At 43.7% G+C, this 19,207-nt stretch overlaps 1 protein-coding gene across 15 annotated transcripts in view; it reads right to left on the reverse strand.

The window, feature by feature from the left end:
- ano1a (anoctamin 1, calcium activated chloride channel a) overlaps positions 1 to 19,207 on the reverse strand; it is a 228,939-nt gene that overhangs the window by 183,544 nt on the left and 26,188 nt on the right. Inside the window, exon 1 of one of the 15 annotated variants that reach the window (XM_043705341.2) lies at positions 4,251 to 4,624. The exons of the other annotated variants lie outside the window; for them this stretch is intronic. Within the exon in view, the coding sequence (XP_043561276.1) occupies positions 4,251 to 4,487 (237 nt within the window). The 5' untranslated portion in view covers positions 4,488 to 4,624. Of the gene's footprint in view, positions 1 to 4,250; positions 4,625 to 19,207 lie in introns of those variants that run through there. 15 annotated transcript variants of the gene reach the window in all.

Here is a 19,207-nt window from a genome sequence, read left to right on the forward strand (position 1 = left end):
CAACCCATTGGTTAGATTTACTTTTCCAACTTGGCACAGATATCAATAAGATCCAATTACAAGGCCTGATGTAACATGGGGACAAAGTAAAATGAGATTTAAGATAGATTTCCTGAAACTGAAGCAGAGTTCTTGAACTTTTTTTTAAGGCAGAGGTGGCTTGTTAAGGAGTGAAAGGATGTCCAGGGTAGACAAGAATGCAGATTGGAGGTCACCATCAGATCAGCCCATGATTGTATTGAATGACAGAGCTGGCTTGAGGGGCTGAATGGCCTGTTCCTTACTTTTATGTTCAATTTTTGCTCATGTGTAGCCACGACTCCAGAACTGCAGTATAACTGCAGCTTTTCAGGGAGTTTGAGAGATGCAGTGGTAATGTCCCTATCTCTGGACCAGAAGGCCCAGGTTCATCTCCCACCTACTCCAGAGTGAGGTCATCATCTGGTTGATCAGGTGAATTAAAAGTTTCAATAATTCAATCAGAAATTACACCTTTGACCTTGCCATACTAAATAACATTCCTTTCCAGGCAGTCATGGAACAAAACTGGAAGTGTAGCTGGACCAGTATGAAGTCTATCTCAAACCTGCCAATGTCCTGCCACACTCAAATACCTGTGTTCCTTCAAAGATTTAAATCACTCCACTATGAATAGTCAAGGCTGGTCCTAAAGCCTCTCTGCATCTTCACTCCGAGTCTAGGCGGCTCTTTATAACCAGCGTCTGGTCAGTATTTTTTTCCTAATACAGTACCACATACAGATTTGGTCTCATTTTAGTTCCATGGTGACATCTTGCAAAATGTCCAGATTACAGAGGAGGAAGTGCTGGATGTCTTGAAACGGTTAAAGATGGACAAATCCCCAGTACCTGATCAGGTGTACCCGAGAACTCTGTGGAAAGCTAGAAAGGTGATTGCTGGGCCTCTTGCTGAGATATTTGTATCATCGATAGTCACAGGTGAGGTGCCGGAAGACTGGAGGTTGGCAAACATGGTGCCACTGTTTAAGAAGAGTGGTAAGGACAAGCCAGAGAACTACAGACCAGTGGGCCTGACCTCAGTGGTGGGCAAGTTATTGGAGGGAATCCTGAGGGACAGGATGTACGTGTATTTGGAAAGGCAAGGACTGATTAGGGATAGTCAACATGGCTTTGTGCGTGGGAAATCATGTCTCTCAAACTTGATTGACTTTTTTTGAACAAAGAAGATTGATGAGGGCAGAGCAGAAGATGTGATCTATATGGACTCCAGTAAGACATTCGACAAGGTCCCCCATGGGAGACTGATTAGCAAGGTTAGATCTCATGGAATACAGGGAAAACTAGCCATTTGGATATAGGGAGAAAGTGAGGTCTGCAGATGCTGGAGATCAAAGTTGAAACTTTATTGCTGGAACAGCACAGCAGGTCAGGCAGCATCCAGGGAACAGGAGATTCGACGTTTCGGGCACAGGCCCTTCTTCAGGCCCTGAAGAAGGGCCTGTGCCCGAAACGTCGAATCTCCTGTTCCCTGGATGCTGCCTGACCTGCTGTGCTGTTCCAGCAATAAAGTTTCAAATTTGGATATAGAACTGGCTCAAAGGTAGAAGACAGAGGGTGGTGGTGGAGGGTTGTTTTTCAGACTGGAGGCCTGTGATCAGTGGAGTGCCACAAGGATCAGTGCTGCGTCCTCTACTTTTTGTCATTTACATAAATGATTTGGATGCGAGCATAAGAGGCACAGTTAGTAAGTTTGCAGGTGACACCAAAATTGGAGGTGTGGTGGACAGCAAAGAGGATTACCTCAGATTACAACAGGATCTGGACCAGATGGGCCAATGGGCTGAGAAGTGGCAGATGGAGTTTAATTTAGATAAATGAGAGGTGCTGCATTTTGGGAAAGCAAATCTTAGCAGGACTTATACACTTCATGGTAAGGTCTGAGGGAGAGTTGCTGAACAAAGAGACCTTGGAGTGCAGGTTCATAGCTCCTTGAAAGTGGAGTCGCAAGTAGATAGGATAGTGAAGGCGGCATTTGGTATACTTTCCTTTATTGGTCAGAATATTGACTACAAGAGTTGGGAGGTCATGTTGCAGCTGTACAGAACATTGGTTAGGCAACCATTGGAATATTGTGTGCAATTCTGGTCTCCCAGCTATACGAAGGATGTTGTGAAACTTGAAAGGGGTCAGAAAAGATTTACAAGGATATGCCAGGGTTGGAGGGTTTGAGATATAGGGAGAAGCTGAATAGGCTGGGGCTGTTTTCCCTGGAATGTCAGAGGCTGAGGGGTGACCTTTGAGGTTTGTGATATCATGAGGGGCATAGATAGGGTACATAGCCAAGTTCGTTTTCCTTGGGTCCAGAACTAGAGGGCATTGGTTTAGGGTGAGGGGAAAGATATAAAAGAGACCCAAGGGGCAACTTTTTCACACAGAGGGTGGTACGTGTATGGAATGAGCTGCCAGAAGATGTGGTGGAGGCTGGTACAATTGCAACATTTAAGAGGCATTTGGATGGGTATATGAATAGGAAGGGTTTGGAGGGATATGGGCCCGGTGCTGGCAGGTGGGACTAGATTGGGTTGAGATATCTGGTCAGCATGGACAGGTTGGACTGAAGGGTGTTTCCGTGCTGTACATCTCTATGACTCGAAGACATTTAAAAACAGCATTAGGCAAAGCTAGATTGTAGTTAAACAGGCGTCAAGAAAATAATGTAATGTACCACCTCTGGCCTCAATATCTGGGTCATTAATAACTACATTAATTTGATTTTTCCTTTTTTTTAAATGCAAGGTCTTAACCCCTCACAAATTACTCGTGTTCACGGAGTATAGAATGATATTTTAGTGGTGGTGAAATTAATTTCAAATCAGTGGAGTGTGCCAGGTAACAGTTGCCTCTTATGGGCATTAGAGAAAAACAAAAAGGAAGTAGTGTTTATCATGAAATCGTGATGCTATCAGTCATTCATCTCACAAACATTACCTGAGCATAATATGTTACATCGTATTTGGGAGAAGTGCAATGATATTATAACATTGTAGCCTCAAACCGCTGCTATTGAACATCAGCTGCAGTTCAACAGTATCTCATGCACCATCCATGTTTTTCGGAAATACACTATACAGTATTCCCACCTAGTTTCTCATTACTACATCCTTAGATGCTGCAGGAAACAAGCGTTCACTACATTTGTGTAGTTTTTGACTTGCTCATTTCAACAAAAACATATGATAGCAGATTCTGATACATGCTAAAAAAAAAAGCACAAATTGACAGCACCCTGGTGGTAAGAGTCAAAACGTGTGTTGCTGGAAAAGCACAGCCGCTCATGCAGCATCCGAGGAGGAGAATCGACGTTTCCTGGTGAAGGGTTTATTCGTGACACGTCGATTCTCCTGCTCCTCGGATGCTGCATGAGCGGCTGTGCTTTTCCAGCAACACACTCGACTACTCGGTAATACTCACTGAAGGAAGTGTGCAGCTTTCATTCAGCAAAAGGAACTCAATTTTGGAGTCTAAATCTTAAATATAAAGTGTATTTTATTTATTTAACATGATTACTTCCGAGTGCGCATGAAGTTGTGAGAAACATTTTGTTTTCTCAAAACATGAGCAAAAGGAGTGAGCGACCAATGATAGCGATATAGTTGTGTTATTCTCTGGGTCAAAAGATCTGTTAAGACAGGATACCTGGCAGTGGACACTACAGCTTTGCTCAAGGGGGTCGGGGGCTTAATTTGTAGAAGAAATGTGGCCTGGACATTAAAGAGACCAACAAAAAGGCAGGTCAGATGCCCTCAATATTACTGAGTGTATCAGTGTTAGGACAGAGATAGTGTCGAAAAGGAGAAAAACGTGTTTGGAAAGGACTATCGATTCCTGATCGAGAGATATAACAGAATGAAGGCAACTTTGAAACAAAAGATTTTTTTTTTAAAAGTCAGAAGAGTTCCCTTATCTAGCTCTGAAACCAAAAAAGTTAACATTTCAAATCCAGTGACCGTTCTGTTATTTTGTTCTGTTTCTCTCTGCACAGTTGCTGCTGAGTTTGTTTTTATTTCGGATTTCTAACCCAGCGGTACTTCAATGGTAATTCTGACCTTCCAGACTCCCAACCTTTACCTCCAAACATAGCGTCAATCTATTGGGTTATACTAAATAGACCCCCAAAAGAGAAGGGATTAGGATTAGAGAAAGAAAACAACTTTTCAGGAGTTATGAAACTAGCTTTGTTGCTGGAGGGAACTGACAGTGTTCACTTACAATAACCTCCTCAGGAGGCGTCACTTCATTGAGCTGCTCCTTCCCGGACGGAACCTGGCTGCCTGGATCATCCTGGATCCCTGGATCCGCGTTCACCAGCTCCTGGGCGGCAGAATTCTGGTTGTTTGGCGAAGGAGAGATTGGAGTCTCCTCTGCCAATGGCTGGTTTCCTGGAGTGTCCCCGTCTGGAGCTTGCTCGGAGTCAGTGGTGAAATTCTCAGCTGGGCGAGCGGCCATCTCCTCAGAATCAGAACTTTCTTGGGACTACCGGCTCGACCTGATTAAGCTGCCATGCTAAAGGAGACCCTTGGTGCCAGACTTCTGGTTGGGAGAATAGCTGAAACCTCAGCTCAGCACTGACTTTGAGAGGGTGTTTAGTGGTTATGGATGCATGGCCAGTGCTGTCCTCCTGCTCCTGTTTGTGGGAGAGAAGGTGCTGCTGTAATCCCAGGCACTAGAAGCTACTCCTGGTTGTATAATTGAACAATTAGCATCTGCTCATGTCACCCGCCCACTTTATTACCATCCCTCATGAGAGCTCTTTCTGTGGGACCGCTTTCCATTACACAGATCACAAACATCCTCCCTTGCAAACAGCTAACTGGGTGCCTTCAAATATCTCAGCACATCCATCGCTTATTCATATAGCTCTGCACTCCGAATTTGTTACTAATCTCGGCTGGGGGGAGGAAGAAAATCACCCCATACAATAGCATTCCTTTTCCTGATCACTGGAACAAGCTGCTGAGTTGGTTCTCAAATGTGTGTTATTACCCAGTTATCCCCGATTTAAAACAAAACAAGGCAATACTTCATTGTCTGTCACCTGATGCTGTTATTCCTCACACCAGCTCTGAAACACCTGTTACCCTCCTGTGAGAGGGTCAGAGTCAGGACTAGGGATAGGTTTAGGATTAGGGCCCAAGTAGGGATAGGGTTAGGAATTGAGTTAAAGTTTGGGTCAAGGTTAGGGTTAAGGACAGGGTTAGGGAAGTCACAGAGCCAAGCTTCTCATTGACAGTGGCTGAGGAGAATGCTGCACAAAGCAATGGGGCACTGAGCTTGATGCAGCCTTGTCTCCTTTACACACACAGGCCAAAGCCATTTACTCCTCAATCAGTGAAATTAAAGTCACAAGATACCACACATTGGAGAGATTTAAAACAAAACAAAGACAACTCCTTTCATGGTGAAACCTGACCTGAATGGTCAGGGCAAGCAATCACCAAGCTGCCAGACTCCAAGAGAATTCCCTGTTCAATGACATGAGGCTGTGTAAATTGAGCTCATGTTATCTGGAATTTAGGAAAATGGGAGGGAGAGGGTTTTTCTAATGTAGTGGTAGTGTCCCTACCTTTGAGCTCAGAAGTCTAGGTTCAAGTCCCTCTGCACCAGTGATGTGTAACAACATCTCCAAACAGTTTGATGAAAAACATATCAGAAAGATGAGAGATAATCTCATTGGGATAAACTAGATTCTGAAGGGGCTTGAGAAGGTCTACACTGAGAGGTAGTCTCTCTAGGACTTGAAATCGAGAACAGGGAGGCACCACCTCAGGATCAGTTCAGTTAGGACTCAGAGGATGGAGAAATTCTCCTCTTAAAGTGAATCCATCAACTTCTCTACCCCAGGGGTTGGTGGCGTTCTGGGATATAGCTCTGATAGACACAATTTTGCCTTGGTCTCTTGGCTTGGCTGGGTGGAATGGGGCGGGGTAGGGTTTTCCTGTAAATTAATTATTCCGTATAACTTGACAATATCAGTCTGCATGTCTCTGATTTGAAAAGCACACTGCTGTTTGTCATTTTTATAAATGACCTGGATGAGGGCATAGAAGGATGGGTGAATAAATTTGCGGATGACACTAAAGTTGGTGAAGTTGTGGAAAGTGCGGAAGGATGTTGTAGGTTACAGAGGGACACAGATAAGCTGCAGAGCTGGGTTGTGAGGTGGCAAATGGAGTTTAATGTGGAAAAGTGTGAAGAGATTCACTTTGGAAGGAGCAACAGGAATAATGAGTACTGGGCTAATGGTAAAATTGTTGGTAGTGTAGATGAGCAGAGAAATCTCTGTGTCCACGTACATAGATCCGTGAAAGTTTCCACACAGGTTGATAGGGTTGTTAAGAAGGCGTACAGTGTGTTAGCTTTTCTTGGTAGAGGAATTGGGTTTCGTAGCCATGAGGTCATGCTGCAGCTGTACAAAATTCTGGTACGGCTACTTTTGGAGTATTGCATACAGTTCTGGTTACCGCATTATAGGAAGGATGTGGAAGCTTTGGAAAGGCTTCAGAGGAGATTTACTAGGATGTTGCCCGGTATGGAGGGAAGGTCTTATGAGGAAAGGCTGAGGGACTTAAGGCCATTTTCGTTAGAGAGAAGAAGGTTGAGAGGTGACTTAATTGAGACATAGAAGATAATCAGAGGATTAGATAGGGTGGACAGTAAGAGCCTTTATCCTTGGATGGTGATGGCTAGCACAAGGGGATATAGCTTTAAATTGAGGGTAATAGATATAGGACAGACGTCAGAGTTAGTTTCTTTCCTCAGAGATTAGTAGGGGCATGGAATGCACTGCCTGCAACAGGAGTAAGCTCACCAATCTTAAGGGCATTTAAATGGTCATTGGATAGACATATGGATGAAAGTGAAATAGTGTCGGTTGGATGGGCTTCAGATTGGTTCCATAGTTCGGCGCAACATGAAGGGCCGAAGGGCCTACTGCGCTGTCATGTGTTATGTTCTATGTAACAAGTGAGAGGGAATTGTGCACTACCTCAGAGATATACTGGATGAAGGAGAGAAAAGTTAGAGGCAGTCATAATGAGAATGTCACTCTGCTAAAGCTGGCTTGCTGCTAACATCCTCCAACAGTTTGCTCGATCTACACTGGAAGTTTTGAGTGGGCTCAGCAGAGTGGAGATATTTCAAATGATTACACATCCACCATCCACCAACAAATTGGTGGGCGGCATGGTGGCACAGTGGTTAGCACTGCTGCCTCACAGCGCCAGAGACCCGGGTTCAATTCCCAACTCAGGCGACTGACTGTGTGGAGTTTGCACATTCTCCCCATGTCTGCGTGGGTTTCCTCCGGGTGCTCCGGTTTCCTCCCACAGTCCAAAGATGTGCAGGTCAGGTGAATTGGCCATGCTAAATTGCCCGTAGTGTTAGGTAAGGGGTAAATGTAGGGGTATGGGTGGGTTGCGCCTCGGCGGGTCGGTGTGGACTTGTTGGGCCGAAGGGTCTGTTTCCACACTGTAAGTAATCTAAATCTAAAAATTGACAGCCGTCCCCAAAGTCCTCCATGATGTGCCCTTGTCTCATAATTTGAACTCATCTGTCAGAGTTATCCACCATGAAGCATTTCACTGGACACACAATAATTGCCCATTCTCTACTTTGGGAGGTATTATCGCCAGATGATTAACCTAGAGACCTAGGTAATGTTTCAGGGACTGGGTTCAAATCCCACCATGGCAGATAGTGGAATTTCAATTCAATGCAAAAAAAATCTGGGATTAAGAGTCTAATGATGACCATGAAACTGTTGACCATTATCGGAAAGCCCATCTGGTTCACTAATGTCCTTTAGGAAAGGAAATCTGTTGTTCTTCCCCGCTCTGTCCCACAACAATTCTGTTAAATTTAAACTGCCCTCTCGGTAATTAGGGATGGGCAATAAATACTGGCCTCAGCCAATGATGTCCACACCTTGTGAACAAATCTTTTTTAAAAATCACATCAACCCTCTGCTATCCTCTAGGGCTTACTCTATTGAATGCAGGGGCTCAAATAAAAAGCTGTAAATTTCAGGATTCTCTCAAGCACATTCTCCCGGGACCTATGATTGAACTATTTGTGGCACATAATGAATACTTAAGTTACTTTATTGATGCTGTGTGTGATCTGCATTGCCAAGACTTTGGGACTATATTGGAACCACGCCTGGAATGCCAGTTGCTTCATTAGGTGAATAAATTCCTTATCTGGTCTGGTCTATATGCAACTCCAAACCCACAGAATGTGATTGACTCTTATCTGCTCTCTGGGCAATTAGAGATGGACAACAAATGCTGACCTAGCCAGCAAAGTCCACGTCCCATGAAAAAAAAAAATCCGTAACATTAGGAAGCATTCTTCCCAAACCACATTCATTTTCTGGTACACAGACTGAGTTGGTCAGATAAAATGCCAGTTCCTAAACTTGGTTAATTCACAAATCCGGAATTCCAAGGATCACCAAACCTTTACAGACTGTTTGCTTTAATATGTGCTTAACAACTCCAAGGTTCAGGGTTGTGATGTTTTCCAGGATCTTTCTAAAACCTGTGCTTTCAATTGTGTCATTAAATCAATCTGACAATTTGAAAGACTGCATTTTGTTAACTGCCTCCTGATTCTTACAGGAGGGGCAGTAAATGACACAATTACCTATTAATGCAAAAACAGGATACAAGAGTGTCACATGACTAAACACATCCTCTGGCAAATGACTTCATGAGACGTAATCTTAGCATTCAATTTATTTTTAAGTAGCATAACATAAACAAAAAGCAGTAGGAAATCATATATTAGCATTTATGAAAACAAATCAAATGCATTTAAAGGGGATGGGGTGTTAATGTGATAAAGCACTCATGCTCCTCTCCACCATTATTCACATCGCAGCCAGATCCCCATAAATCAGACAACTTGACAGCTGGAAATGTAAAAATAATCAGCAACACTCTTCACTGGCTTTCAGATATCTTTAAAACTCATTCAATTTTTTTCTCAAATGGATGAAATCTGAAAAAAACTGCACTTCATTGCACCTCAAGAAATTACACTATCTTAAGATAGATATGGATATTTCTAAGCAAATTTACAACATAAGTAATACACTGCTCAAATGTGACTCTCAGAATTTTGTCCAGGATTTCATTTGTTCTGAAAAGTGGAACTCAATGCAGAAACAGAGCTCAAATGGGATTAATTCAAATGAAAGATCCAGAGGAATGGGATTCCCTCTGGACTCTCATGCGCATTTATTTTGACTTTACCATCGTGGTTCTATCGACAAGATCACAGCAAGAATTACATTATGTGAGGATTCTGTCTTTTTGCTTGGGAATGAGAATGAATAGATAGTTGCTTGACTGATTAAAAAAAGCAATAAAATTGATCAGGCATTCTGTCCCCGTTGAGTATTAGGCTCAGAACAAGGACATTCTCCCCATGTCTGCGTGGGTTTCCTCCGGGTGCTCCAGTTTCCTCCCACAGTCCAAAGATGTGCAGGTCAGGTGAATTGGCCATGCTAAATTGCCCGTAGTGTTAGGTGAAAGGGGTAAATGTAGGGGTAAGGGTGGGTTGCGCTTCGGCAGGTCAGTGTGGACTTGTTGGGCCGAAGGGCCTGTTTCCACACTAAGTAATCTAAGGAGGATTTGTGGCCAATAAGAGAGCAGTTTTCATATCTAAGGATTGATATGCTTTCTCCGTCTGATGTTGGTTCTACTGAATTAAAGTTTTTCTCTGTTTTGTGCTTTGCTGCAGATTCTTCTTGTTTCCAGAGGATGAAGAAATAACATTAGTCATGGTACAATATAGGAAACAAAGAAGGAAGACTAGAACGTACCCGTGGATGTCAAAATATGTTTAGAATGCTTCAACTTTTTTAAAATAGAAGCATTTGGTAAAACTGTGTCAAGACTTGGTGTATCATTGTTGTAGCAAAAAATAATAAAATGATTGACCCAATGTGTAATCTGTCTAAAATAGTTGAAATTAGTTGTAATCATTGAATGATCATTATGGAGAGAATTAAAATATGAGAAAACTGACTGCCCAAAGCCAAGATTAGAGTGGTGCTAGAAAAGCATAGCAGGTCAGGCAGCATCCGAGGAGCAGGAAAATCAACGTTTCAAGCAAAAGCTCTTCATTGGGAATTAGTTGCCCAGGGCCGAGGCTACAATAGTTTCAAGAATGAGATACATGCCTCATGGTACTGAAAACCAGATGGACTCTGATCCTCCAGAATTTAATGTCCCACATTCTCCAGATTACCAGCTGTCTAAAAGCTGTGAGCTTTGCCATAGATGCCATCACCTTGGCAGGAAACAAGGGAACAGAAATGCTGCAAATACTCTATGCCATGTCTATGTCACCTACTTATCTGTGAAATTACTGTTTTAAAAAGACAGTGAAAATGTACTGAAAACTGAAACTGTGTAAAATTATTTGATTTCTTTTAAACAAAATTCTGTCATGGAATGTGGGCATTGCTGGCTGATGAAAAAAATGCTTTCAACAGCAGTGTTAAAAATCACACAACACCAGGTTACAGTCCAACAGGTTCATTTGGAAGCACTAGCTTTCAGAGAACTGTTCCTTCATCAGGTGGTGGTTGATGGAGGAGCAGTGCTCCGAAAGCTAGTGCTTCCAAATAAACCTGTTGGACTATCACCTGGTGTTGTGTGATTTTTAAATTTATACACCCCAGTCCAACACCGGCTCCTCCAAATCATTAAACAGCAATAGTTTAGTTCTTTAATAGCATATAAAAATAAAGGTGATATCTTAATTAGCATTATCAAATACTGTATATAAAATAAAATTGGTTAGTGTCCATCCTGTCCCCTGAAATTCTTGCATTGAGAAACATTTACAGCACAGAACAGGGTCATTTAGTCCATTGTGCGAGGTCTTCAGTAAAGCAAATCAAAATGAATCCTATTGCCCTGGATCAATCCTCAAAAAGTTTTGCTTTCTCTGTGTCAAATGTTCATTAGTGTTTTTCTTTAAAAAGAAAGTGTTCTGACTGTTACCCAATCCCAGCAGCAAAGTGATCTGTGCCCCTTTAATTCTGACAGGAAAGAATACTTTCCTCACATCTCTCTGTGTTCTTTGTGAAGGTTTCAAATCAACTGCCAATTGTTATTAATGCCTCAACTTAAGACCACAGTTATTTTTGAACCTTTGATTAAATTTAAAGTTAACCTGTTCTCCCATGGTGCACATTGTTCCACTGTCTCAAATCTCCCCTCATCCCTGGCAGACTCCAGTTTTCTGAATATGACATTCCATCAGCATGATTTATTTTATAATTGTTGCCACATCTCAGATTAAAGAAAGTTTCCTGCACGAACACTTTCATGGAGATTATGCTTGACTGTAAATAAACTACATTAAGTATTCCTATAATAAACTCTCTCAGAAATCATTTCCGAAGTGACTGGACAACACGGTGGATTTATTATTTGTTTTAAATCCCCTTAAGCCCTTGGTGTCATCACCTAGAGATATCTTTCTCCCTTTCATAAAGCATAGAAAAAAAAATCAAGAGAATGAACTACTTGTTAGTTTTGATGGGGTGGAGAGGACGTTTCCTCTCACTGGGAAATCAAGAACTTGGCTTCACTGTTTAAAAGTGTCCATTTCAAATGGAGATCAGGCCAAAAAACTTCATCTCAGAAGGTATTTAGAAGAGAGAGTTGAAGCAGAGTCTTTGAATATATTTAAGGCAGAGGTAGGTAGATTCCTGTTAAGGAAATTAGTAAAAGGCAAGCATGTGGGCGGCACGGTGGCACAGTGGTTAGCACTGCTGCCTCACAGCGCCAGACACCCTGGTTCAATTCCATGCTCGGGCAACTGTCTATGTGGAGTTTGCACATTCTCCCCGTGTCTGGGTGGGTTTCCTCTGGGTGCTCCTCCTTCAATCTGAAAATGTGCAGGTTAGGTGAATTAGTTATGCTAAATTGCCCATTGTGTTCAGAATGTGTAGGCGAGGTGCATTAGTCTAGGGGAAATGTAGATTAATAGGGGAGGGAAATGGGTCTGGGTGGAATACTCTTCAGAGGGTCAGTGTGGACTTGTTGGTCAAATGGCCTGTTTCCATCCTGTAGGATTCTAATTCCAGGCAGGAATATGGATTTGAGGTTACAATCAGATCAGCCAGGGTGCTACTAAATGGCAGAGCAGGCTCGAGGGACAGTGTTCCAGTCCTGCTCCTTGTTCAATTGTTCTGAAGTGCCAAAGGGCCATTTTCACAATAGCAGTTGGTGTCTCCTTTAACTCAGAAACAATCCAGACAGAATTATATCCTTTGACTAGTAAGCTCAGGCATTAATTTACCAATACAAGTGTATGAAGTTTTCCTTGCGATCTAAATTAATGATTAAGTCACTAAAATGTTATTGTAAGCATGAATGTTTCTTTACCAATGCAAATTAATAGGTGAAATGTTTCACCCTTCCATGGTTTCTGAGCTTGAAGACATCAGGGACCACTGGGTACCACTGGGTAATGTTGACAACTAGGTTCTATTTAAAGTCATATCGCAATCTAAGTTGGTTGGGCGCAAATCGTATTTTCAACACTTCGTCCCCAGGGAAGGTTTTAGAAAACTGCAGCTATGGCCGGAGGCACTTAGCAAAACGCAGCACTACCTTTAAAAATAACCCCATGCACCATTTCCTATTTCCCTGCTGAAGTCTTGCACACAGGGTAACTTTAGAAGATCACAAAGAGCCCACTGACCCTTAATCCCTTCCAGTATTGATGAGTGCCGTTGGAAGCACTTCACATTGTTGATATTGATTATTAGGTTTTAAACTAACATCGAAAATGCAATTTTAGTTTGAATGACATTTAATTTAGTGGTGCACACCCCTTGTGGGTCAGCAGTCACTGGGCTATTTTATGCTGGCGGTTATGTTGGGTCAATGAATATAATTCTACCAGTCAATTAAAATAATTAATATGTTTTTCAAGTTGACAAGAAATGCAGTTGAAACAAATGAAAGGGAAAAAGCCTATCAGTCTCTGAAAAGAGAACACTGGTTAGTGTTCTGGATGTAGATATTTTCCCACCTATCAAAACTTCTAAAGTTGAAAGGATAACCAGTCTTTTATAAATGCTGAAGAAACATTAACTGTTTCTCTCTCCACAGTAGTCAGACCTGCTGAGTGTCTCCAGCATTTTCTGTATTTATATCAGATTTCCAACATCAGCAGTATTTTGCTTTTATTTTTGTAGATGCGGAGAGGTTTGCCGTGGGTTTATGATGTTTAATATTTCTATTTTAGATGTCCAGCATTTTATCACAAGGTGAAAGCGGGTCAAGTTTGAACCCACTGCCTGTCCCCCCCAGCTTGTACTTAGCCACTAGGTGGTGTGTGAGAGCAGGAACCCACAGAGTTTTGATGTTTCCTGTTACAGCCCAGTCAGCAATTTATTGAAGACATTGATTGCTGGCAGACTGATATACCTCCTCCAGTTCTGCAGACTGGACAGCTAACCATAGCAAAACAAACAAATTCCAATCTGTCCTCCCAATAGATCTACAGATACTGATTGTCCAGGGTATTGTAAATTTACAATCAATAAAATCACATTAAAGCATCAGCCTTCTCCAAAGTTCCATTCTCACAGTAATAAACCAGCAAAAAGGAAATAATTACAAATAACAACAACAACTTTCATTGCCTCAAATATAGCAAACTTGCCTCAGTCTCAATACGGAGGAATGTAACCACGGCACAAGAACTGATATGAAGGACAGTGACATTAAGGCCTATGACCAGAAACTTGATGATATGATTTTCAGAATGTCTTACGAAAGAGAAAAAGGTGAACAGAGTTACGAAACAAATGCTGGAAGTTTGGGATCTAAAGGTTGACGTGGACAGTTAAACAGGAGGTGATGGTGATGGTGATGGTGAGAGAGTAAGCGGATTTGTGTAACGACATCCTTTGTCAGTGCCCCAAGTGAAACCAATACCCAACACATATCGTGCAGCTCCGATACATTGTTCCTTCTTTTATGAATTGAAGGTGAATCAATCACATATTAATATTAAGTAAATTAATTACTTAGCCTCACTGAGACTCTGCTGTTTGTGCTGATTCAAACACTCTCTCCGCCTGAAATAGAGATACAACTGGAAGAATGAGGGATAAACTGACAAATGACACTTGTGTGAGGAAGGACTTGTACGAAATCTGAAGCCAAGAGGAATATCCTGGTTCCTGCCCAATAGCACTGTTTCTTCCTCTTCACTTGTCACTGCTCTTGAAGGTATTTTTGGGAAGATGTTATTGATGGATTTGTTTTTTTGTCTGATTAAAGGGCTGCTAATTGCCTTCTGTAATAATTACTCCTGCACCTGTCACTTGGTAAATGTTGTTCCAGTAGAATGTTCATTGGGTGGCAGCGAGGGCTTAGTGGGCAGCCGCACACCTGCTTTCCATTCCAGACACTGAGTTCCGTTCCCACTGCAGGACTAGAACAAGGCAAAAATCACCTGCACTGAATGCAGTACTGAATTATTGGAGATGCTGACTTATTAATGAGATATTAAGCTAGGGTCCCTCTCGGTTGGATGTCAAATGTTAAAGTAGAGTTAATTTTTGTAAATGGTTCAATGTTTAATCCTTGATCAACATCATTGAATTTTTAAAAAATATTCAATCCATGTTTTCTGATTAATGATATTATTCAACACCTCTGGAGCAGGTGGGACTTGAACCCAGGCTTCTCAGTCTAGGAGTAGGAACTTTACCACAGTGCCACAAAACAGCCCATCAACATCATTTAAAAGCATACTGTCTGATCATTGTCACATGGCTATTGTGGGAGCTTGCTGTGTACAAATTACAAATCACATATTCTTACATATTCTTACAATAGAATGATATTGTAGAGTATAAGTCACTTAGATCAATTATATTGCCTATTTAAGAGAATTACAATCAATATCACTCTCCTATTTTTAACCCTAGCCTGGTAAATCTTGCCTCTGAAATATTTTTCCAAATATATTTGTAAGTTATTATTGAAACTGTTTCCGACTTGCTTTCAGCCAGTGCATTTCAGGTCATGGTAACTTGTTGTGTAAAATCAATTTGCTTGTCTTTGCTGATTCCATGGTCAATTGCCTTTGAAACTTCTTCCTTTGATTAATGATCCTTCTGCACTCCATAAAATCTCCAAGATTTTGAACACTGCTATCAAATCTTCCCTTCTCCTGCTTTGCTCTAAATATTTTTCTATTGCAGAGTCTCGGCCAAAACAAAATCAGGGACTGCAGCAGAGATGTTGGAAAACACTTCCTCACTCAAAAAGTGGTAGAAGTTTTGAACTTTGTTCCTCAGGCAGTTGTTAAATGCAAATATCTTAGTATATAATTTCAGATATGAGAGTGATAGATCTTGTTTTCCAGACAGGGGTACAAAACATAGTTGTTGGATGAAGTTAGGATACACTAAAATAAAGCAAAAAACTGGATGCTGGAAATCCAAAACAAGAACAGAAATTGCTGGAGAAACTCAGCAGGTCTGGCAGCATCTATGGACCGCTGGGTCACCGCACTCGAAACATTGCCTCGGCTCTCCTTCTCCACAGAAACGGCCGTACCTGCTGAGCTTTTTCAGCGTTTTCAGATTTTGTTGAAGATGCAAGTCAGCCATGATCTCCTTGAAAGACAGAACTGGCAGAAGGATTTGAATGACCTTCACCTGTTGTTATGTTTGTAAAGATTTTCCCCAAGGAGCATTTAGTTTAATGGAGCAGGTTCCACATGGTGGTGGTGTTTGATTTTGAATGCATTTATTTTGCAAATTTTCTTTGGTGCAAAGCTACCAGAATTTGATAAAAGGATGTAATCACTTGTGTCAGGTGTGCAGCCAGATTCACAATTTTTGTTCAATCTTGGCTTAGCAGGGGTTGAAAAGATATTACTGCAGTCATCAGGCTTCAATTAGCTTGACCGCATCCAGTGCTGCATTTACTGCGCAATGAAACATTCCCTCGTGGCTGAGGCAGAGCACTGACAGTTTTGAATCTCCAAAAGAACACAGTTTGAATATAAATTTTATTGCACTAGCGAGACTGGGTCATAAAAGTTACTCAACTGCAGCCAATTGGAGTTCTATTGCTAAGTGGGAGGAGAGTGAATGGAAATGTTACACTGAGCTTCAGTAATTCAGGCTTCAGCTTTTTCAACATTCAGGGAGTGTATGAAAATTAGCAAATTTGAATCTGGGCTCCCCCCCACCCCTCCATCACCAAACCATCATCTCCCAGACTGTACACAACCTCGTCACCTCGGGGATCTCTCACCCACAGCCTCCAACCTCATAGTTTGGGAACCCTGCACCGTCCGGTTCTACCTCCTAGCCAAGATCAACAAGCCTGACTACCCCAGCCAACCTATCATCTCAGCATGCTCCTGCCCCACCGAACTCATCTCCACCTACCTCAATACTGTCCGATCCCCCCCAGTCCAGGAACCCCTCACATACATTCGGGACACCATCCACGCCCTGCAACTCATCCCCATGACTTTCGTTTCCCTAGCCTCCAATGCCTCATCTTTACCATGGACATCCAGTCCCTCTACACCTCCATCCGCCATGACCAGGGCCTCCAAGCCCTCCAGTTCCTCCTCTCCCAATGTCCCCACTGATACCCTTCCATTGGTATTCTAATTCATTTGGCTGAACTGGTCCTCACTCTCAATAATTTCTTCTTTGAATCCTCCCACTTCCTCCAGATGAAAGGGGTAGCCATGGGCACTCACATGGGCCCCAGCTACGACTATCTCTTTGTTGGCTATGTGAAACAGTCCATCTTCTGTAGTTACACCAGCACTACTCTCCATCTTTTCCTCCGCTACATTGTTGACTGCATTGGCGCTGCCTCGTGCTCCCATAATGAGGTTGAACAGTTCATCAACTTCACCAACACATTCCACCCTGACCTTAAATTCACCTGGACCATCTCTGACACCATCCTCCCCTTCCTGGACCGCTCCATCTCCATCAATATTGACCGGTTCAATGCTGATATTTCCTACAAACACACAGCTACCTACAATACACTCCCCCCCCCTGTAAAAATGCTGTCTCTTATTCCCAATTCCTCTGCCTCCGCTGCATCTGCTCCCAGGAGGACCAGTTCCACCACAGAACATACCAGATGGCCTCCTTCTTTCAAGACCGCAATTTCCCCTCCCACGTGGTTGATGATGCCCACCAATGCATCTCATCCACTTCCCGCACCTCCACCCTCAAACCCATCCCTCCAACAGCAACAAGGACAGAACCCCCCGGTCCTCACCTTCCACCCCACCACCTCTGGACACATCGCATCATCCTCTGCCATTTCCACCACCTACAAATGGACCTCACTACCAGAGATATATTTCCCTCTCCATCCCTATCTGCCTTCCGTAAAGACCGTTCCCTCCATGATTCCCTCGCCAGGTTCATGCATCCTCCCACGCTCCCCCCCCCCGCCCCCTCTCACCAACCCACCATCCCCACCTGGCACCTTCCACTGCCACCTCAGGAATTGCAAAATTGCGCCCACACCTCCGACCTCACCTCTATCCAAGGTGCCAAAGGATCCTTCCACGTCCATCAGAGTTTTACCTGCACTTCCACACGTCATTTACTGTATCCGTTCCTCCCGACGCGGTCTCCTCTACACTGGGGAGACACGACACCTACTTGTGGAGCGCTTCAGAGAACATCTCCAGGACACCCACGCCAATCAACCACACTGTCCTGTGGCCGAACACTTCAACTTCCCCTTCCGCTCCGCCAAGGACATGCAGGTCCTGGGCCTCCTCCATCGCCAAACCATTACCATCTGACATCTGGAGGAAGAACGCCTCATCTTCCACCTAGGGACCTTCTAACCCATGGTATCAATGTGGATTTCACCAGTTTCCTCATTTCCCCTCACCCCACCTTATCCCAGATCCAACCCTCCAACTTGGCACCACCATCATGACCTGTCCTATCTGTCCATCTTCCTTCCCACCCTACCTCTTGCAAAAATGCAATCCCGTATTCCCAATTCCTCCGCCTCCGCCGTATCTGCTCCCAGGAGGACCAGTTCCACCACAGAACACACCAGATGGCCTCCTTCTTTAGAGACTGCAATTTCCCTTCCCACGTAGTTAAAGATGCCCTCCAACGCATCTCATCCACATCCCGCACCTCCGCCCTCAGACCCCACCCCTCCAACCTTCACAAGGACCGAACGCCCCGGTGCTCACCTTCCACCCTACCAACCTTCGCATAAACCAAATCATCCGCCGACATTTCTGCCACCTCCAAAAAGACCCCACCACCAGGGATATGTTTCCCTCCCCCCCCTCTCCGCCTTCCGCAAAGACCGTTCCCTCCGTGACTACCTGGTCAGGTCCACGCCCCCCTACAACCCACCGTCCCATCCTGGCACTTTCCCCTGCCACCGCAGGAACTGTAAAACCTGCACCCACACCTCCTCCCTCACCTCTATCCAAGGCCCTAAAGGAGCCTTCCACATCCATCAAAGTTTTACCTGCACATCCACTAATATCATTTATTATATCCGTTGCTCCCGATGCGGTCTCCTCTACATTGGGGAGACTGGGTGCCTCCTAGCAGAGCGCTTTAGGGAACATCTCCGGGACACCCACACTAATCAACCACACCGCCCCGTGGCCCAACATTTCAACTCCTCCTCCCACTCTGCCGAGGACATGGAGGTCCTGGGCCTCCTTCACTGCCGCTCCCTCACCACCAGACGCCTGGAGGAAGAAGTGTTCTGCCTCGGAACACTTCAACCCCAGGGCATCAATGTGGACTTCAACAGTTTCCTCATTTCCCCTTCCCCCATCTCACCCTAGTTCCAAAGTTCCAGCTCAGCACTGTCCCCATGACTTGTCCGGACTTGTCCTACCTGCCTATCTCCTTTTCCACCTATCCACTCCACCCTCTCCTCCTTGACCTATCACCTTCATCCCCTCCCCGACTCACCCATTGTACTCTATGCTACTTTCTCCCCACCCCCAACCTCCTCTAGCTTATCTCTCCACGCTTCAGGCTCTCTGCCTTTATTTTTGATGAAGGGCTTTTGCCCGAAATGTCGATTTCGCTGCTCCTTGGATGCTGCCTGAACTGCTGTGCTCTTCCAGCACCACTA

Source organism: Chiloscyllium plagiosum, unplaced genomic scaffold (genome assembly GCF_037043375.1).
Source record: "Chiloscyllium plagiosum isolate Xiang-an unplaced genomic scaffold, Cpla_swu_hap1 HiC_scaffold_18, whole genome shotgun sequence".
Taxonomy (NCBI): Eukaryota; Metazoa; Chordata; class Chondrichthyes; order Orectolobiformes; family Hemiscylliidae; genus Chiloscyllium; species Chiloscyllium plagiosum.